The sequence below is a fragment of the Asparagus officinalis genome, chromosome 4 (genome assembly GCF_001876935.1).
Source record: "Asparagus officinalis chromosome 4, Aspof.V1, whole genome shotgun sequence".
Taxonomy (NCBI): Eukaryota; Viridiplantae; Streptophyta; class Magnoliopsida; order Asparagales; family Asparagaceae; genus Asparagus; species Asparagus officinalis.
Window position 1 is genome coordinate 41,674,205 of NC_033797.1, and position 22,980 is coordinate 41,697,184.

At 36.7% G+C, this 22,980-nt stretch overlaps 1 protein-coding gene across 8 annotated transcripts; it reads left to right on the forward strand.

Annotated features, from left to right (window-relative positions):
- Positions 686–22,504, forward strand: LOC109837282. Of its 8 annotated transcripts, none has more exons than XR_002246236.1 (12): positions 687–896; positions 1,964–2,019; positions 6,637–6,761; positions 6,860–6,954; positions 8,925–9,130; positions 11,818–12,006; positions 12,078–12,284; positions 12,460–12,613; positions 12,721–12,784; positions 12,877–12,957; positions 13,040–13,167; positions 22,310–22,504. XR_002246236.1 is itself a non-coding variant. In XM_020405451.1 (11 exons), exons 1-11 carry the CDS (start codon positions 804–806, stop codon positions 13,114–13,116), a joined length of 1,347 nt encoding a protein of 448 aa, XP_020261040.1. In that variant the 5' UTR covers positions 687–803; the 3' UTR covers positions 13,117–13,458. The 8 variants fall into 8 exon arrangements, 5 of the variants coding, with proteins under 5 accessions (XP_020261040.1, XP_020261045.1, XP_020261044.1 ...); XR_002246237.1 differs by lacking the exon at positions 22,310–22,504 and adding an exon at positions 15,343–15,396; XR_002246238.1 differs by lacking the exon at positions 22,310–22,504 and having other exon boundaries at positions 686–896; positions 12,765–12,784; positions 13,040–13,074.

Sequence of the window (22,980 nt, forward strand, 5' to 3'; positions counted from 1 at the left end):
GATATTGGTTGACTGATGAATCAAACGTCTCGTTTAGCATATTTATGAATATTTAGGGGGTGTTTGGTTCAACAATTTTATAGAAAAGTTTTCTCAAAAGGACTGACAATGACATTTCTCTAATTAAAAATTTTCTGTAGATTTTCGTAAACTGTGTTTGGTTTAAAAAAATTTACAGAAATATTTTCTGTAAAATACAGAAAAGTACCAAAATTTACAGAAATCAATTTCCTCTTAAAATGGGCGGAAATCACCCAGAAATCTGATACTCTATTGACATTTTTCTATAAAGTTGACACTTTCTATAAATTTAGGGGATGTTTGGTTCAATTTCTATAAATCATATGAAATCTTGCTATTTTCTATAAAGTTATGGGTCATATTCTTGTTTTGAACCAAAAAAGCAAAGTACAAAAAATAAGAAAATTGGTACTTTTTGACTTCTTAGAACTTTTCCTATAATTTTTTTAAAAATACAAGAAAATCATATTTTAGGTGAAAAATATTTCCTATAATTTGTAAAAATTGAACCAAACACCCTTAGCAAACCAATAAATGAAAGTGATGAATCAACTTTTTTGCAAAATTAACGGGCAGACCCCTTATTATTAACGTGGTGATTCATCTCGTAGAAGGCCCAAATATCAAAAGCTTTGAAACTAACTCAGCAACAAATGCCATAGTTTACAGGGGCCACACCGCAAAAGGAACAGTTGTCAAATTTAGCGGCCTCGCTCTCGCTCTCGCTCTCCCACGGCCATTGCTGTTTGAGTTCGTCGGCGACTGCGATATTATTCGATAAAATGAGGAGCTCTCTCTTCAAACGCCTCTCATCAAGATCGATTCCTTTGGCGAGCAATTCATCGATTCCCTGCCGCTCCTCTTGCTCTAGGCACGTGAGTTCTCCTCCTTTGGTTCTTCTTTAATCTAGGGTTTCTTTCCTCGTTCTGGTCGATTCAGCTACATATCTTTCGAGATTTCGATTATTCTTACACAATTTGATATTTGAAACCCTAATTGTTCCTCCAAGAGTGTCTGTGACTGTGTGTATCTTGATTAAGCGCTGACTATGCTCTAATATCTCATTTGAATATGTTACCATCAGTTGGAACACAGGGGCTCGTTGTGCATCTTGGCTTAATTTGGGGCTAAGCTGGGATGACCCATAGTAAATTATTGTCAGCCTGATTCTTCACTCATATAACACAAGTTTCTAATTAATGATAGGCAAATTGTAAAATAAGCGAGCTTTGAGTTATATACACGTGCACTGATTTCAACTCTCATTTTCCAGATTGCGATAAATTAGCTACTGATGTTTCCCTTTTGATATGTTGCCTCCTCTTCTTCGACGTTACGGTTTGATTCAAATCGTCTTTTTTTCATTCTTGTACGTGGATTGTGGAATTGCTGATGATAATTTCAGGCTATATGACCTTGTTTTTCCTTATATATTATCCCTAAGCTCATTATATTTAGGCCAAAAGGGGAGAAACTAAGCTCGTAGCATGCGACTTTTATATATTATCCCTAAGCTCATTATATTTAGGCCAAAAGGGGAGAAACTAAGCTCGTAGCATGCGACTTTTGTCAGAACGCTGCATTAGAAGGGTATTTAGGCCAAAAGGGGAGAAACTAAGCTCGTAGCATGCGACTTTTGTCAGAACGCTGCATTAGAAGGATATCTAATAGGTGTGGGCATATGCTTCTAACAATATATTGTAACAGTTACATATAGAAATAGTTATATGACCGACTATTTGTAAAAGCCCAGCAAAATTAGGCATTAAATTAAGTTGCATGTCTTCTAACACGTGCACAACTCGTTTTATGTTAGTATCATTTAGCTCAGTAATATTTATTAGCTGTTATTTAGTTAACTTTTTCAAATTGTTATAAATTCTATTGTCATACCTTATAGTTTCTTTTTATTTTCTTTTTTTTAACTTTCTGAGACATTCAGTACACAGTTTCAGCGACAGAAGCTGCAGAGGAAGCAGGATCTGTAACCTTACCTAGGTATGAGATTTCTCTTTTTCTGTCATATTTGATTTTTGTATTTGTCTTTTTGCCACGAAGAGATCAAAGTGTTTGGTCACTAACTCGCTTCCATAAGGCAGTCATTGTTGTGCGCAGCGGAAATTTCGGTAGCACTTCGACAGCACAACAAGAGAGATTAGATCGATAAGAATTCTCGTCTCACCAAGGAAACAAGAATCTGAAACGGATATCTCAACAAAGTGAGATATCGACTCTTCCTCTCATCAGTTCTAGGACTGACCTGTCGAGGGATCCTACAAGCTATTACAAATCACGACAAGAACACAACTTTTACGTGGTTCGACAAATAGCTTACGTCCACGGGGCAAGGAGGGGGAGATCTACTATTAGAGGGAGAGATACAACTAGGATTTACAATCTCACAATCTAAACCCTCTCAAACAAACTCTCAAATCCCTCTTACAAATATTCTCTCAAAGGGATGCACAAAACAAAGAACTACTACAAAAAAGGACTTTGCTTCTTCTTCTCTCAGTCAGCCGCCAAAATCCCTGTAGCTTTTGTTCTCTGTGTCTGCAGCAGCCGCCAAAAGAAACCCCTGCTATTTGCTTTTCTGCTGCCACTCGTGTTTTTCTCCTTCAGCCGCAAAGCACACCCCAGCACCTTGCACTCCTTCGCTCCTTGCACAAAAAATCAGCCGCTCTTTTTTTTTTCACCATGTAGAAAGGCTGTTTTCACATCCATCTGGACTAAATCCAAATTCAGCTGTGCCACCAATGCCAATAAAATACGAATCGACGAATGCTTCACAACAGGTGAAAAAACCTCGTTGTAATCAACGCCCTCTAGCTGTGCATATCCCTTGGCAACCAATCTGGCTTTGAATCTAATTTCCCCAATAGAAGATCCCTCTTTCTTTGCATACACCCACTTGCATCCAATAGCCTTCTTACCCTTCGGTAGCTTTGCAAGTTCCCAAGTGTAGTTCTTATGAAGAGACTGCATCTCCTCCTCCATGGCTTCCCTCCACCTAATCGAATCAGAGCTTGACTCTGCTTCCTTGAATGTAGAAGGAATCAAATCATCAACGACTTCTGCTGATAAAGCATATGCAACCATGATATCGTTATATCTAGCTGGCCGACGAATATTTTTTCTTGGTCTATTAGCTGCAATGGACTCCTGAACATGACCATGTTCCTGAGTCCCAACATTCACTGTATCCTCTAAATGCCCGGCTGTCATCTCATCTCCTCCCAGTGTCACCTCTGTAGGAGCCTCAATGGATACAATACTATCTGGAATGGGTGGAGTCACATCATCCTCCATCTGCTGCGATATCCCAACTGTCTGGTCTTCCTCCACCTTCTGAGGAACTTGAGGCTTTATCATGTACGCCTCGTTAAATGTGACATCCCTGTTAATAACTATCTTCTTGTCCTGTGGATCCCATAACTTGAAGTCTTTAACTCCATCTCTAAATCCCACAAAGACTGCTTTCCTCTCCCTCGGATTTAATTTACCATCATTGACATGGTAATAAGCCGGACACCCAAATATCCGAAGCGACTCATAGTCACTAGCTACCAAACCAGACCAACGTTCCAATGGAGTCTTCCCCTGTATCGCAGTGCACGGCAACCTATTCACGAGATGGCTCGCATAAACCAACGCTTTGGCCCAAAAGGATCTTGACAATCCACTTTGCGTCATCATACATCGCACCTTCTCCAGTAAGGTACGATTCAATCTCTCAGCCACCCCGTTCTGTTGCGGTGTCTCACGTACTGTGAAGTGTCGTCTAATGCCGTGATCCCGGCAAAACTGCAGAAACGGATCATTTTTATACTCTCCACCGTTATCTGAACGTAGAGTCTTCACCTTTCTACCTATCTGCAGCTCCATTTTTTTTTTCACTCCATAAAAATATCCAGGACCTGATGTTTATGTTTCATCGGGTGTATCCAATTCCTCCTGGAATAGTCATCAATGAAAGTGATAAAATAGTTGGCCCCACCAAGTGATGTGTGCTTGGAAGGGCCCCAAACGTCTGTGTGAATGTAGTCCAAAATACCTTGGGTATTGTGAATAGCGGTGCCGAATTTCATTCTTGTCTTCTTCCCAAGTATGCAATGTTCACACAGCTCCATCTTGCAGGTCTTCGCACCCTTCAATAGCCCCTGCTTTGCCAATATCTGTAGGGACTTATCACCAGTGTGTCCCAATCTCATGTGTCATAAACTGGTAGTATCTTCCTCTGTGGTAATCGAAGCTGCCAGACCCCCTGTTACTGTCTTGTCCTTCAAGTAGTAAATGTTATTTTCCCTGACACCTCGCATCACCACCATGGACCCCTTTGTGACCTTCAGAGTCGCATTCTCCAAGATCACCTTATAACCACCTACCTCCAAAGTTCCAAGCGAAATGATATTCTTCGTCAATTGAGGAACGAATCTTACTTCCTTCAGCTCCCGAGTCACCCCGTCACACATCCGGATCTGTACTGTACCAATACCACCAATAGGGCATACGTGATCATTACCCATGAGCACGACATCCCCCCTTTCTAACTCTTCAAAGCTGGAGAACTAATCCCTCCTAGGGCAAATATGGTATGTAGCACCAGAACCCATCATCCACTCTGTAGAGTCAGCGTAACAAACTGACGGTAGTGCAGAGCAGGAATAGCCTGAAGAATCTGTATCTGAATTGTCGTCACTAGCCTTGACAACATTCACTTCCGAAGCTTGTACAGCTTTCCCTTTATTCTTCCCGGCTTTATCTTTCAACTTTGGGCAGTCGTTCTTCCAATGTCCTTCTTCTTTGCAAAAACGACATTGATTCCTACCAATATTTCTATGGCCACCTCTTGACTTCGATCTTGAGCGATCACCTGGACGACGGTTTGGAGCACGGCCTCGAACTGCTAATGCATCTCCCGATGCCTTCTCGGAGGGTTCGTCATCACTCTTCCTCAACTCATAATTCATCAAAGCTGAGGTCACCTCCTTGTAGCTAAACGTAGTTCTTTCATTTATCATAGTGAGAACAAACGTTCTAAAATCATCTTCCGGCAACGAACACAATAGTAGCATCGCCTTGTCTCCATCCTCAACCATGATATCTACATTGGCCATATCTGAAATTAGCTTCGTGAAGTTGTTAACATGCTCCCGAATGGAAACTCCCTTCTTCATCTTGAATTGATAAAATCTCTTCTTCAAGTGAAGCCGATTCTCAATACTCTTCGTCAGATACTTCTCATTGAATGTTTCTCACATTCTCTTCGTCGACGTCTCGTTCATTACGTCATAAATGAGATCCGGCGTCAAGCATGACCGAATAACTCCACAAGCCCTACTATTCATTTTCTTCCAAACATTGTCCTCCATATCAGCGGGTTTCTCTTGTAACTCAAGAGTCTCCTCCAAATTTTGTGCATCCAAGGCGTCCATCACCTGACACCTCCACAAACCGAAATTAATCTTGCCGTCGAACTTCGGAACATCAATCTTCGTGTTATTGATGCTCAGACTCTGTATCGCCTTCACAGTTTCAGTGTCAGAAGCTGCAGAGGAAGCAGGATCTGTAACCTTACCTAGGTATGAGATTTCTCTTTTTCTGTCATATTTGATTTTTGTATTTGTCTTTGTGCCACGAAGAGATCAAAGTGTTTGGTCACTAACTCGCTTCCATAAGGCAGTCATACATGTGATCAACTTGATTTGAGAAGTGTTCATTTTGTGATCTCCTGACTCAGATATATAGGGGGAAGTCTGAATTTGATGCTTGTTACATAAGCAATACATTACCCACCCAATAAATTATACATGCATATGCATACATATCCAAAGCAGCCAACTCAATAAATAACCAAAATGACATCATCTTCAAATGAAGTTGTAAAAATATGTAAATTTTTTATACAGTCTGATGTTGTACTGTGTTCTATTCTTCTTTTGACTTATCTAGTCAGCAAATAGGCGCCGTGTTTAATTCAAATCCTCGGTACAACTTGGTTGCCTTTGTGCATATTTTCTTTACTCTTCTCATGCTCCTAGGTTGACACTTTTGGTAAATCAAGTTGAATCCATAGCCCAACAATCCTCAGGTTTTTAGCTTTTGAAGTTTAAAGGTCATATGATCTCAGTGGTTGAGATATTAACCATATACTACTAGTAGCCTATTTATTGAATGCTAGCCTCTTAAATGAAGGAACATTTTCTCGCAAGCCCGTAAACACAACCATCCTCATCCTTCAAGCCTGTTCCAAGTAATCAGAGGACTTTAAGCAGCTATCGAAAATAACGGTATGTCAGATGGTGCAGAAACTTTCCTTTATGTCTGAAACTTTTCAATTAACTTAAGAATGCAGATACATGATTGCTTATTTTGTTCCACGACATTGAGAAAAGAGCTGCAGGTGCTTGAACTCGAGATGTGACTAGTGTTTGGGACAGTATTTCTCCAACTTAAATTATCATGTGCTAGCCTAAGTAGCCTTAAGTTAGATGTCTTGCAGTGATCACAACAGTGGGTGATATGCTTATAGTTAAATGAGAATATTTGATTGTCTGCATATGTGCTTATTTCTAGTTCATGATATGTTATTGTTTTCTTTTGTTCATGGTACAGGGAGGGCCCAGAATTTTCTTTTGCACTGAACTGGGCTCTTGCTGGAAGAGGTGTAATAGTAAAGGATAAGGTACTTCATAACTTGGATTCCTCCGAGCTTCAAAAGAATGGTGCAACTAGATTAGGTTGTATTTAAGTTCAGGTTCATTCTCTGTGTCACTCTTTTAGTTCTGAATGTGCTTCATATATCAATGCATAAACCTGTTGTTTGAGATTCTTGTAGAAAGCTTGTCTGGTATTCCACTTCACGTGAGAGGAAATGCTGTGGAGGGAGCTTCTAAAATTTCAAGGGCACAATTTGCTGAACTTTTAAAACAGGTATATTATACTCCAGAAAGCCCAATATGGCCATTTTGATTGTGTTCACCAGCATTCTTTGATATGTTACCTGAAAGTAAACTCAAGTGAGTTTTTTCCAAGTACTATTGGCTCAATGGTTGACATTTATCCATGCATCTAGATCTTGGTGCTGTTTGTAATTAAGGGATATGCTTACCCAACACATTAATTATTCCTCAATATGGAAGTTGTTTAATCTGTTTGGTCTAATTATGTCAATTCATTTGAAATGAGTGCAACACAGCAAAAAATTGATTTTATCATGCATTACTCAGTAACTTATGGATTCTGAAAATGCATTGTGAAACAATTCCATAGGTTCAGTTGCACTTTGATAACTAAAAGTACATGCTTATATGCTCTAAGTAAATTGAGAAATGTTAAAAGCATGATATATGTATGGGGATATTATCCGGCTAATATTGATTACCTTTATTACATGAATTGCTACGTCAATTCTTAAAAAAAAACAAAATTATTTTACTTTTTTTGTTAGTTCATACAGTAATCTTTGGCCAATCGCTAAATGTATTTCCTGTACGGATTTTGTACTATTAGAAAATATACTGTTTATTTGAAATTTTGTCATGAACTGCACGTTTTATTATTACATTATATTTTACATCAATTGATTCACACCTGAATATTGGACGGTGTATTATGTTTTTTCTTTAGTGTTATACCTTAGACCTCATAACTAAGTTGTTTGATTTGTTCTTTTCTGCTTCACCTGTCATGAGCGTACACAGAGTAGTCACAACGAAGGTGAGGTTACCTAATCAAGAAAATTTCATAAAAGTGTTGAGCCGTTATGTTTTCTATTTGATCCATACTTAGATTAGCAATTTGTTTATCATAAGATGTGGTGCAGTCCAATGTTGTTTCATAACGTACATGTGCATATGGCCTGTCTATCCCTTGACGACTCCGTGGTCTCCAAGTCAGCATGTAATCTTAAAATGCTGTGTTAAGGCCTGCTTGCACCATTGGTACAATTCTGTTGTGTGTGTGTGTGCGCGCGCGTGCGTGCGGTTGTGTGTGTATGTGTGTGTGTGTTTGTGTGCACATTTGGTTGTTTTATGTGTGTTGTGTTTGTGTGCTTGTGCGTGCGTGCATGTGTGAGCATGTGAACATCTATGTGTGCATGTGAACATTTGTGTGGGTGCGTGGGTGAAGAAGAAAATCCGTGATTGAAAGTTGGAGGATGATGTGCCTGGTTTATGGTTTGAGCATTTGCCAAGGAGCCCAACTAATGCATTCATCAGGATAATTGATGGAATAATAAGGACTAAAAATAAGCCAAACTGGTTGGATGCAATAAAAAAAAGTATCCTATGTGGTTCATTTAACTAAATTAGTTGTCCTTAATAGTACCTAACAAGGATTAATTTAGCTGATCCCTAAAATTTCCGATAAAGGCTTTCTTATTCATCATGTTCTTCTTATTGCTCTATCGTAAATATAAGACAATGAAAAAAATTATATCTGAAATCTGAAATAATGGTATTAGCATTACAAGTGGGCTATGTGATTTAGTTCAGTGCTCTTCTAAATTCTCTGATAAATCTCAGATAATTGAAATACATACCACAATCTAAACAACCAACTCGTCTAGTTCCCAGATTTACATTCAAGCGTGTAACTAATAGTTCATATTTCTTGGTTCCATCAGCAATTGCATACGATAATAAATTTTACTACCAACCAACTTTGCCTGCTACGTTTTCTTAGCATCTCCTTTTACTATCTAATTTTGGCTGCCAGTTCGCACCTAGTATAAAATGATTGATTGTGTTAAAATATCTTGCTCCTTTTCAATTTGAAGTTGCATTTCTTGTCAACCCATTTTGTGGAAAATTTTGGATTATGACAATGCCATTGTAAATTCAGATTGAGCTATTGCCATCAGAAAATAATTTTTGTTATGTATTTTTTAACTTTTGCTGTAGGTTACCTCTCATATTTCTTCGGTATCTAATGTATTTGTTCAAGATGGGGCTGTTGCTTCTGCTGGAAAATGTGATGCAAAGGTTCGTGTCATAAGTGATAGTCCCTCTGCAATACTGTCACTTTCCCATATCCTCTGGGAAACACCTAGCAGAGCAGTTTCCCATGACTCTTGCCCCTTAACAGTCTATGTTGCTAGCAATATCAGGTACCTTGTTATATTCACATCAGTTATAAATTATAGTTAATATGTTAGCAGGATTCTCCACACCAGTTTCTATTCCCTAGCTGGAGATCTGATTCATACTATTATATCCCATCAAGCATTTAGTAATTTGCATCATGCCAAAAATTGTTTGTATAAAACAAGGTACATCCCTTTTATCATATTGGTATTTTTTCTAGCTCTGGCGACGTTTTGTTTTTTTTAATAGCCCAATGTGAAATTAGACCACAACTTTGCCGTCAGAAAAAGAAGGCATGAAACCTCTTTCCTCCTAGCAGTTTTTCGCCTTCCAAGCTTTCTCTTCACCGTATTTGGAGGTAATACTATGCCCTCCCCTTCTTTGTCCCAGAATTTACTTTTTTGTTGTGGACTCTCAACTGGGAGTGGAAAACAGGTCGGGCCGGGTCATTTATGACCCAACCCATATAAGTTTAACCCAAACCCGACCTGTTTAATAGACGGGTCCGATGACCCGATCCATTTATTAAATGGATTAGCCAACCCGATCCGAGTGACCCGAATAAGTATTAAACTGTTAATTTGCAAGCTTCTAAGAACATGCTCGATGATTTTATGTCTGATATGTACTAGATGAAAACTAAAATATCAAAACTTTGGCAACAACATTTAACTGATCAACCAAGCAAGCATAAAGTTGAATATGATATTATGATACATATGGCAGCAAGACTTTCATCCAGGATAATAACTAAGCTTATATTTAGCCTATAAACTGGGGTTCAGCTCGCAGTTCTTTCTCCATTTAGATTTAATAATGGCCATCTGCTCTATAATTATATGGGAATAATAAGGCTAAATGTCAGAGAACTCCCTTAACTTTGGATGATTTTTAGAAAACCCCTATAAATTTGAAAATATTAGAAAACCCCCCTAAAGTATAGGGATAATTAGAAAACCCCCCTTTTTAACTTTAAGATTTTATTAGGAAACCCCTAAACCTAGTGGGGGTTTTCTGATATTTTCAAACTTAACGGGGTTATCTGACAATCGTCCAAAGTTAAGCGGGGTTTTGTTTGCTAATGAACCCCTAACTATAAACAAATTGCAGATGGAATCATATTTTTCTTTGGTCATAGTAAAATTAAAACATCAATTTTTCTCTTTAAATAAAATTACTGGGTTGATTACGAATAGATCCCTTGTATTTTTTGTTGTTGCAGATAGACCTCTGATTTATATATTTTTGGCTCTTTTACCCTCAAAGAAAGAGTAGATTACTTTTTTAACAAAAAGACCTTCTGAGGGTCAATCAGTGGATCTATTTGCAGCAACAGGGGTCTTTCGCAACTACAGGCGGTCATTTGGTTCTATTTTGCAAACCCAAAATTAAATTACATGCAGTTATTAAGAGATTTTATTCTTGCACAAGGTAGAAGTTAGGTTGATATGCTTCCTATGTATTATTATTCGGAAATGTTGAGAAAAATCCAAACCCCTCGTTCTAGCTCTCTGATTTCTGAAAAAGTATCAAAAAATCCCACAAACATCAAAGGCCCACTAATCAGCGACACCACGATCAACCCTCATGCTTCGTCCTCTTGCTCAGGTCCCTCCATGAGTTGTTACCGAAGAAGTTCCCCGACTTGCTCTGGAGAAACGAAGAAGAATCTAGGGGATGGAATTGATCACCGCTAGGGTTACGCATGTATCCATTTATGTGATTAAACAGGTCGTTAAATGCGTTACACTGGTCATTTAGGATTGACCCGAATTTACCCAATTAATAAATGGGTAGTTTGGGTCGACTCGTATATGATCCGAACCCATATATTTTGACCCATCCCCATTTATAATGGGTCAGGTTGGGTCGGGTTGGCGGGTCGGCTTAAAAGTTGCCACTTCTAGACTCAACATTTTTGCATAGGCTTGGTCATAGTTATTATTCTTTATATAATTATATCTATGCGCCAAATAATCTTCTAGCACTTTCCTCATGAATAAGATAGCACTAATAGCCTCATTTGAGGTTTCATGGCTTTTTTTTCCGCCGGTGGTGAAGATTTGGGTCTAATTGCACGATTGGCTTAGCAAAAATATCAAATTGATAAGAGGGCTGTACAAAAAATACCAATCTGGTAATTTAGCCGAACTTTAGGTTACAGAACTTTGCAAAATCATGTAACAATTTTCCTGCTAGTCTAACACTCGAAATGTTTGTATTACCTTGTTACCATGTTAATATTATAACATGTTAGTGGGATTCTCCATGCAAGTTTATATTCTCTAGGTGTAGATCTGATTCATACTATTGTATCATATTAAACAGTTACTGATTTGCATCATGCTCAAAGTTGTTGCATAAAACTAAGTTACAAAACTTTGCTAAAGTTACAAAACTTTAGCAACACTATTATTTATCTCAAATTGGTTTATAACATTATTGTATATTTTATATGGTGCAAAATGTACAACATCAAATCAGTTTTGTTATCAATAATGGTTTAAATATCTCATCACAATTAAGATTATTAATATAGACATCTGATGCAGTAATGAAGTATTGACCTAGAATCTGGTCTATCTTCTATTATTACGAAATCAAGAGGTGTTATTCCTTACAAGAATATTATAGAGCTTAAACTTGAAATCTGGTATGATTATATAAATACAGTACAAATCTGACTCCATTATTCCTGCTAATGATGTAGTCCAAGAATCAGTCAGGCTTTTGGTCTTGCAACACAAGCCTCTACTGGATTTGCAGCAGCCGACATAGAGCGTTCATCCCTCATTTTGTGTGGTAGAGCTTTCGCTGATGCTAATGCTATCAGAGATGCCTTAGCTGCTTTGGCTGCTCCTTTAATATCTGCAAGGGGAGGCCTTCCACTTGCTGCCAGGTACCAAGTGCTTACGTTTCAGCATTTTGGCTCTATTATGTGGTCGACAATTTACTATATGTTTTTTTCAGGCTCCTTGAGGCTGGTGATTCTATGATTCTTTTGTTTGCTTCGGAAGACACTATTCGGACCTGTTCTGATCTTTGTCAGGCATTGGTGACTCAAGATGTTGGAGTTGTTTTGAGTTCTGATAGTGTGGTTCCCTTTTTCAGAACTAGAGGTCCTGCAAAAAAGCTGCTAAAGAAACCTGCTTCTGTGATCATTGCTTCCGCTGACAGGTGAAATAAATTCAGAAATCTAAGTTCTTTGTCTGAAGATCACTCTCTTAGTGCTTTTTTCATGAAATCAAAGTTTGGGGTTTGAGATGGCTTTAATTTGCGTTCACATCCTCTATTATTGCTTAGTTGCTGGTGAACTTCTGACATTTTACTAACGGGTTTTTCCAAATTGCAGCACCGGTGCAATTCCATTGGTATCGAAGCTGTCTCCAGGACAAGCCGCTTATCACTTTTTGGCGGGCTATCAGGATGGAAAATTCTTGCCTGCTTTCAGCAGAGGTCCTTCGCCTCTTGATCCTCTAGCACTTGCCATTGCCCTATTCTCACATGTACATATTAAAAACTACTTGTGATTCCTTGATAACCCCTCATTAACGATAATATCTTCTTGACTATCATATCTCGCTCGTGATTAATTTCCATCTTTATTTGTTAGCTAAAGAATAATGAGATCTCGTCCTTCTTGATCAATGTTAACAGTGGTGGAAAGCATATAACTGGTAAGATGGAGTGCTGTCCTTCGTATTTAGTTTCCTTTATGCAACCTTGAAGTACCTTGACTGTTATTATACTTTTTCTATTGGAATTATAGGTGAGGAGATTATTAGACTTGCTTCAGTCACTTTATCCGATAAAACACCAGAGGGCAAAACAGGGATTGTTGATTCCAAAGGTAATGAATTTCCGGCTAACCTTTTCTTCCGTCCAAATTACTTATTTCTTGTGATACAACAAATCCTAAATTATCATTGCAGTTAGAGATCTCAAGGGGAAGTACAGGAGTTTTTTATCTAGTAAGTTTCAGGAGTTGCCTGAAGAGTTCACATTTTGACAAGTGCTTCTCATCTCGGCAAGCACAGTCCTATGATGTCTATTTTGTGCTGTAAGCCTTCGAAAACAAAGCTGGTCCCGTATTTATGGATGCTATCTTGTAACGGCATCGCCAGTTACTAGAATTTTCATCCGTATGATTCTCGTGACAGGCATCTATGGCTATCCTCTTGATGGTATCACTAGAGTCTGGTTATTGGCTAAATTGCACTTAAATGCCCTATAATTTCATCAATGCTGTAATTAAGTGACCGCTATTTTCAAACCGAACAAATAAATGCCTCGTAGTATTTAAATGTTACAGATAAATGCCTAAAGCTTCAAATTATCACACTTTGGTGCCCTTTTGTTTACTAAATGTTTCAAATTTTTTAAAAGTTGCACTTTAGTACTTTGTATTATATGACATTCTTGGACACAGAGAAATGTCAACACCATTAGGGATTTTTTAACTTTGGGATAGTGATCTGCAACATTTAAATACTTTGGGGTATTTATTTGGTCAGTTTTAAAATAAAGGTCACTTAAGTGCAAAGTGCAATGTTGGTGGAATTATAGGTCGTTTAAATGCAATTTAACTGTAGTTATTTGATGGGGGTTTTTGCCCCTCTAATATGGCCCCTTCAAAGCATATTAGCGAAAAAGACCCCTAAATTAGATGACTTGCTATAAAGTCCTTGACATTGTCCTCGTACCCATACTGACCGCTGACTCACTTTCTTATAGAGTTGGTTTAATTGCATTTCTAATGTTAATATCGAAGAAGAACAGTTATTATTCATTTAATTGAATTTATAAATGGGTTTTCTAACAGTGCCCATGGGTGCTGGTAAGAGTTTTTTTATTTGTAAGGAAGTAACTATGAAATAGCTGAAATAAAAGAAGTAGAGACATTTCTATTTGTACGGAAGTAGCAATGAAATAGTTAAAATTAAAAAAAATAGAGTTTGCTTTTGCTTATTTTGAGCAAAAATTATGTTTGGGGCAAGGAATTTTGGGTTCTTAGTTGTGTTGTCAAGCTTTGTCTATTTGAACACAATAATGGTGATGAAAATCACTAATTAGAAGGTTGATCAACATGTGAGTGAGGATCATGAGTTATTGCACGATATCCTTCATTGATTTCTTGTTCATTACTCCCGTGGATATTGAAGGTATGATTTCTTTTTTGCTTAACAAGGAACACACTTACACTGCGGGTGACCCTTTTTTTTCTTTCATCACGCCCATTTTCTACTTTTTCTCGTTGTCTTTACTTCGATTATGGTTTCTTCTCTTTATTTTCGTCTTCTTTCTAATCCATAACCACTTACTAGTTCTAAAATGCTTTGTTTCTCATCCCTTTCCCATTCTATTTTTTTTTTTCCGATTTATCATTTAAATTAGCATTTCTATGGACGAACCCCAGCAAACAAAACGAAAAGAACAAAAAAACATCTGCTTAAAGTGACGCCTCATTGTGCCTTATTCATGAATCGTAACTCTTAAAATCTATGCGCCACAAAATATCTGCAAAAAAAAAAATCTTAGTAAGAGCTAACGCCCTGACACGCCAACCCACGTTGGCTAAACAATCTCATGATAACGTGCCAAAATATCTCTTATAAAGTTTCAACTCATTTTACAGCACGAGACGAGTTAAAAAGCGGACAAAGCTAACTTCATACCACGCTCTTCCTTTTGACTTTCACAGCCTAAAACTACAGCTCCCCACCACAACCTTTTGGCTCTGTCAACTTATTTGTTAGATTATAAATTACTACTCATTAGTTCTTTTGAGGGGTTATTTACAAAAAGTGTTTGGTTTCAAGGATCAGCAGATCAAAAGGCCTCCACCAACGCGGTGCTGCCGACGTGGCTTCTTCTTCATCATCGTCTTCCTCCGCGTCCAAAGGAAGCGTCGCATACGATCCCAAACATAGCTACAAAAAAACAAATAAAAAAACAAATAAATACACAAACTGAATTCCTCCTCTCACATAAGATCAAGATCTTCTAGTTCTATTTGATCCTGACAAGAAATAGGCTTCAAACTGGGAAAACTTGCTTATCAAAGGTTGCGAATCAAATGGTTATTTCATTGAAGACCCTAATAACTTCAAAAAGCTTTGGAACACTATTTCTCTGCTTTATCTTGGTATCTATGGCAACCTCAATTTCAACGATATTCAGTTTAAGTCAGAAAAGATAGCTTCTCATGTAGCCACTTTCGTGCTATCCTCAACAGGGAACTCAAGCAATAAGGGGGCATCGCGTGATTCAGAAGATTGCTAGAGAAAAGGGCTGGGGTCTTTGCTGCAGATAGAGGATGAAGATGGCGTGGGTGTAAATTTCTGAAAACTTCTACAATGGAGTTTTTGTTGTTCTTCTTTCCCTTTGGACTGTGAAAAATCCTGTAATATGTTTGTATGGTTTGGCTGAACCTGGGTATTAATTATTTGATCATTATTCCCTCTTAATCTATCTAATTTGATCATTACTCCCTCTTAATCCTAATCTATCCTAAATCAAATGTGTTTTCATAATGAATGGTTTTGAAGAGGGCACCTCCCCTATGCTTATTTCAAAAAAAGAAAAAGAAAAAACTAGGTTAGTTGATTAAGTTTGAAATAGTTAGCAGTGGAATCTGCCGGCTTCTTCTATGACACCTATCTGCATTCCAACTGCCACTGTCACAAGATCAATCAAATTTAAGCTATGACGATAGGCTCGATAAATTATTTTTAAAGATGATGGATGAGATAATGACTGCAATAAACTACAAATAATGTCTGAGGTTAATTTGATTATTTGCCGGCAGTTCCCACCAAATCTTGAACCAATTATTTAGTTTAAGTTCAGAGTTGACAAGAGATGTCCAGCTTATATATACTAGGGGGAACTCGCAGATTCTCAAGAGTGATAGACATCTCTCAATGTGAAGGATATAAAGATTATCACAGGCTATAATAAGGTAAGAGGCTAGTTTTTATATCCTTCCTGAAACTTTAAGAAAAAAGATTTCATATCGTGTTATCTAATAGTCTAATTGTTACTACTCATTGATCAAGTGTGGTGTAAGCACTGTCGTTCTGTTTTTATTGTCCTATCCTTTATAGGTAGCTGAGCTGCGCACATTTGTTTTGCTCGAATATCTGAAAATTTCATGATTCAAATATCTACTTCTTGAATTGGTTTAAAAATAGAAGGATATCATAAGGTCTGTTATTACATTGGATTTGTTACTAACAAAAACTTATGCTCCTGCTGAGCACTGTTTATGGGGACTTGGTTAAGATTTCTAATGAGTTAAGGTATACACTTCTGTTAGCCTTTGCTTCGCGATCAATTACTAATACTAGAGTTATGACTTATTGTTATAATAGTTGTTGTCACTGAAAATTAATTTTTGTCGAGTAATAGCTATAAATCATGAATTTTTATTAAGAAGTGTTGAACACATATGGTGCTTAGACTTTTCCTTGATCTTTTGGAATGGATTTATCACCCAACATCTTGTTGTTTTGTAGGCTAACTTTAAAGCTCTGCATCTGTGTGCGATGTGGTACACACACATGTATAACTTATACCATGGGTGTGTATTTGATATTTATTCTTGATTAAGCAACGCAAGATGTTACATATAATCAGGTGTAGGTATATTTATGTGCATACTATTATTGATTGTTTTATTAATTGAACACGTCAACAGAACGGAACAAGCAAATAATAAATCAAGCAATATGAAGGAAGATTTACCAGGTTATGAAAAAGATATCCAGGTCAAAGATGCATCGTTGATTGCTGAGAACAAGAAACAAAACCTGAAATCGGTACAGAAAAGAGTAACACCTATTCAAAGAAAAATTGTAAGAGGAAGTGCACTGTTCCTCAACCTTTCTCATTATCCACTGAGAAAAGAATCTCAAAGATGATTAGTAGTCTACAGAGGTCCACTCAAGCTAATCAGATCTCTTAGCTTCAAGTAAATCCCTTTGATAACTCTCTTTTTGCATTGCACTAGAATTAGTTTACTAAATTTAACAATCTACGTGAGCATGTCAGTAGTTAGTAATCACATGACTAAAAGATAATGATTACATTAATTCAGCATTCTTTAATTGGTGATGTATGAGCAGGTCAAATTCTACTGCTGCTTCATGGACGGTGCATACTTCACTTAGATTAGAGAGAATAGAGGAACAGGCAAGGGACCACAAAATCAGGCACCATTAATCAAAAGTACTTCATACTCAAATTTCATTAAAGGTCAAAATGAGTATTGAGTGGAAGACAAGAAGCTCTAAATCTATCAGTTGACAGTAGATATTGTCATGTATATACTTTTCAGTTGACAGTTATCATGTTCATAGTCAATATAGATTTTTTTTTACCTTAGACTTCTTTTACAGGGTTCAAGCCAAAAGAAGGGCAATGGTCAAGTAAACAAATTGACAGCAAAAATCACAACTGTTTCGAACCCTAAGGTTTTTTTTCTGCATCTTTTTGTATGCCATCTAATATTAGTAATGCCAGTATGTGGTTAATATTTAAAGTGTGATTTCATTAGGGAAAAAATAGTTCTAAGTGTTACTTATGTAATCCTAATTAATAGCTTACGATAAAAAATATAAACACAGGGCATGGATATTGGTAACCTGAAAAGAGTTTGCCATTTAAAGCAACACCATACCAAGTTTTTATCACAAGAGATTGGTTACTCCAAAATTGGATTCAATAGAGGTAACTATTGAATTTTTTTTCCCTTTTAAAAATCTGTCGTGTACGAACACTCTGAATTCATTACAAAATTTATGTCTACCTGATGAAAAGCGAGTTGAACAAGACATGGAAATTACGAAGACTAGAAAGGATTCATCATTTAAAGCAGCACCCTACCCGGATTTTATCATAAACATCCAGATCTCTGAAGGCAAATTCATTAGAGGTAAGTGGGAAATGACTTGAGACACTGTCTCTTGAAAGAAATCTTACAAATTCTAAAATGCAGAAATAGAGGAAAAGCAGGCAATATTGCTCAAACAAGTTCGACATTTAAAGGCAACACCAATTGCAAGGTTCTACCACAACGACATCTTCCACAAAACATGAACTGAAAAAGGTTTGCAATAACATCATGGTTTCATTAATTTTATCATTTAAGTACATACTTACTTTTCTTCATAAATCTTGCAGATTTCTTTATCGCGATCGAATCTCCAAGTGCAGATTCACAAGCCAAGCCTGTGGAATCAGCAAATAATGCTGCTTCGAGTCATAATGATAGGTGTCAAGGAGACAATTAAGAGTTCGCTAAAAGGACAGTGGAAAGCACCAGATCAAAAATCCAAAAATTTCAAAAAATATCAAGCCCTCATGTATTGACGAAATAGAGAAAAATGTTGTGTCTTCTATTGAGAAAAGAAGTCGTTAGCAATTAAAGTAGACTACTTTGTATAATTTTTAATGTAGAAGGTCGTTAACATATAATGAAGTTTCCAATCTTGCTTCTATGAAATATTAATTCCTTTTATGTTTAAATTGAAAAGGTTCATGAACTATTGGACTTGCACCTCTAAACTAATTCCTTCAAACATAACCACGAATGAGATTCAACAATTTGACTAATTTATGAAAACTCGTAATTTGCTTTACTTGATTGTTGAAGCAAGTCTATCAATCGATAATCTTAATTTTTTAGAGAATAACCACACTCTTAACAATCAATTAGCCTAGTTGACGGAATGACTAGGATATTGGTTGACTGATGAATCAAACGTCTCGGTTTAGCATATTTATGAATATTTAGGGGTGTTTGGTTCAACAATTTTATAGAAAGTTTCTCAAAAGGACTGACAATGACATTTCTCTAATTAAAATTTTTTGTAGATTTTCGTAAACTGTGTTTGGTTTAAAAAACTTTAACAGAAATATTTTCTGTAAAATACAGAAAAGTACAAAATTTACAGAATCAATTTCCTCTTAAAATTGGCGGAAATCACCAGCAAATCTGACACTCTATTGGACACTTTTCTATAAGTTGACACTTTCTATAATTTAGGGGGATGTTTGGTTCAATTTCTATGAAATCATATGAAATCTTTCTATTTTCTATAAAGTTATGGGCTGATATTCTTATTTTAAACCAAAAAGCAAAGTACAAAAAATAAGAAAATTGGTACTTTTTGACTTTATAACTTTTCCTATTAATTTTTTTAAAAATACAAGAAAATCATATTTTAGCGTGAAAATATTTCTTATAATTTGTAAAAATTGAACCAAACACCCTTAGCAAACCAATAATGAAAGTGATGAATCAACTTTTTTGGGCAGAATTAACGGGCAGACCCCTTATTATTAACGTGGTGATTTCATCTCGTAGAAGGCCCAAATATCAAAAGCTTTGAAACTAACTCAGGCAACAAATGCTATAGTTTACAAGGGCGCCACACGCAAAAGGAACAGTTGTCAAATTTAGCGCGCCTCGCTCGCCCTCGCTCGTCGCGCCTTGCTCTCCCCAGGCCATTGCTGTTTTGAGTTCGTCGGCGACTGCGATATTATTCGATAAAAGAGGAGCTCTCTTCTTCAAACGCCTCTCATCAAGATCGATTCTTTGGCGAGCAATTCATCGATTCCCTCCGCTCCTCTGCTCTAGGCACGTGAGTTCTCCTCCTTTGGTTTCTTCTAATCTAGGGTTGTGGCTTTAACAGGGACTAAGCAATAAGGGGGCATCGTGATTAGAAGATTGTAGAGAAAAGGGGCTGGGGTCTTTGCTGCAGATAGAGGATGAAGATGGCGTGGGTGTATTTTCTGAAAACTTTCTATCAAGGAGAGTTCTTTTGTGTTCTTCTTTTCCCTTTGGACTGTGAAAATTCTGTAATATGTTTGTATGGTTATAAGAGATATATTAATAATTATTTTGATTCATTTTTCCCTTATCCTATCTAATTTGATCATATATATATATCCTAATCTTATCCTAATTTTTCAATTGTTTTTCTAAATGGGTTTTGAAGGGCACTCAACAGTATGCTTATTTTTCAAAAAAGAAAAAGAAACATCGGTATAAAAATATATAATAGTTTGAATTAGCAGTGGGAATCTGCCAAAGGCTTCTTCACTGACCCATACTGCATTCAATAAAAAAGATCAATCAAATTTAGCTATGACGATAGGACTGATTTTACTTTTAAGATGATAAATGAGTATAATGACTGAATATAAAAATATGGTAGATATATATATATATTTGCCGGCAGTAATAAAAAATATAACCAATTATTTAGTTTAAGGTTGCAGAGTTGACAAGAGATGTCCGCTTATATATAAACTAGGGGGGCACTCTGCAGGATTTTTAAAGAGTGATAGACCCATCTCTAATGTGAAAGATTATAAAGAATTTAGGATTATAACAGGCTATATAAGGTAAACTAGTTTTTTATATTCCTCCTGAACTTTAAGAAAAAGATTTCATATCGTGTTATCTAATAGTCTAATTGTTTACTACTCATTGATCAAGTGTGGTGTAAGGCTTGTTCTTTGTTTTTTTGGTCTATTTTAAGGTGCTGATGCTGCACTTGTTTTGCTGAATATCTGAAAATTTCATGATTCAAATATCACTTTTGATTTGGTTTAGAATAGAAGGATATATAAGGTCTGTTGATTAACCTGGATTTGTTTACTTAACAAAACTTATGCTCCTGCGAGCACTGTTATGGGACTTGGTAAGATTTCTTAATGAGTTAAGGTATACCTTCTGTTATCCCAGCCTTTGCTCGGATCAATTACCTAAATCCTAGATAATATGACTTATGGTTATAATATGTGTTGTCACTGAAAATTTATTTTTGTCGATAATAGCATAAATCATGAATTTTATTAAGATGTGTGAACACTATGTGTGCTTAAGACTTTTCCTTATCTTTTGATGGATTTACACCGCAACATCTGTGTTTTTGTAGCGCTAAACTTTAAAGCTGCTGCATCTGTGTGCGCATGTGTACACACACATTATAACTGTATCCATGGGTGTGTATTGTGAATTTATCTTGATTTAAGCAGACAAGATTTACATTATAAATCTAGGTGTGGGTATTTTATGTGGCATACTATTATTGATTTGTTTTTAATTGAACACGTCATTACAGAACGAACAAGCAATAATATAATCATAGATATGAAAGGAAGATTTACCAGGTTATAAAAAGATATCAGGTAAAGATGCATCGTTGATTGCTAGAACGAAGAAAAATAACCGTGAAACATCGGTACAGGAAAAGAGTAACACCTAATTCCAAAGAAAAATTGTAAAGATGGAAGTGCTACTGTTCCTCACCTTTCACTCATTATCCACTGAGAAAGCAAGATCTCAAGATGATTAGTAGTTCCTAACAGAGGTCCCTTAAGCTATCAAGATTCTCTGCTTCACAGTAATCCTTTGTACATCTCTTTTTGCAATTGCACTAGAATTAGTTATAACTAATTAACCAATCTACGTGAGGCATGTCAGTAGTTAGTAATTCACAGACTAAAAGATTAATGATTACATGATTCAGCTTCTTTATTGGATGATGTATTGAGCATGGTCAAATTCTACTGGCTGGCTTATGGACGGTGGCATACTTCAACTAGATTGAGAGAGAATGAGGAACCATCTTCCTTTTGACTTTCACAGCCTAAAACTACAGCTCCCCACCACAACCCTTTTGGCTCTGTCAACTTATTTGTTAGATTATAAATTACTACTCATTAGTTCTTTTGAGGGGTTATTTACAAAAAGTGTTTGGTTTCAAGGATCAGCAGATCAAAAGGCCTCCACCAACGGCGGTGCTGCCGACGTGGCTTCTTCTTCATCATCGTCTTCCTCCGCGTCCCAAAGGAAGCTCGCATACGATCCCAAAACATAGCTACAAAAAAAACAAATAAAAAAACAAATAAATACACAAACTGAATTCCCTCCTCTCACATAAGATCAAGATCTTCTAGTTCTATTTGATCCTGACAAGAAATAGGCTTCAAACTGGGGAAAACTTGCTTATCAAAGGTTGCGAATCAAATGGTTATTTCATTGAAGACCCTAATAACTTCAAAAAGCTTTGGAACACTATTTCTCTGCTTTATCTTGGTATCTATGGCAACCTCAATTTCAACGATATTCAGTTTAAGTCAGAAAAGATAGCTTCTCATGTAGCCCACTTTCGTGCTATCCTCAACAGGGAACTCAAGCAATAAGGGGGCATCGGTGATTCAGAAGATTGCTAGAGAAAAGGGGCTGGGGTCTTTGCTGCAGATAGAGGATGAAGATGGCGTGGGTGTAAATTTCTGAAAACTTCTACAATGGAGTCTTTTGTTGTTCTTCTTTCCCTTTGGACTGTGAAAAATCCTGTAATATGTTTGTATGGTTTGGCTGACCTGGGTATTAATTATTTGATCATTATTTCCCTCTTAATCCTAATCTAATTTGATCATTACTTCCCTCTTAATCCTAATCTATCCTAAATCAAATGTTTTTCATAATGAATGGTTTTGAAGAGGGCACCTCCCCCTATGCTTATTTTCAAAAAAAGAAAAAGAAAAAACTAGGTTAGTTGATTAAGTTTGAAATAGTTAGCAGTGGAATCTGCCGGCTTCTTCTATGACACCTATCTGCATTCCAACTGCCACTGTCACCAAGATCAATCAAATTTAAGCTATGACGATAGGCTCGATAAATTATTTTTAAAGATGATGGGATGAGATAATGACTGCAATTAAACTACAAATATGTCTGAGGTTAATTTGATTATTTGCCGGCAGTTCCCACCAAATCTTGAACCAATTATTTAGTTTAAGTTCAGAGTTGACAAGAGATGTCCAGCTTATATATAACACTAGGGGGAACTCGCAG

Coding starts and splice junctions, on each gene's coding strand:
- LOC109837282 (XM_020405451.1), top strand. CDS start 804: ATGAGGAGCTCTCTCTTCAAACGCCTCTCATCAAGATCGATTCCTTTG. Junction 12,007..12,077: donor GGCCTTCCACTTGCTGCCAG/GTACCAAGTGCT, acceptor TGTTTTTTTCAG/GCTCCTTGAGGCTGGTGATT. Junction 12,958..13,039: donor AGGGATTGTTGATTCCAAAG/GTAATGAATTTC, acceptor TTATCATTGCAG/TTAGAGATCTCAAGGGGAAG.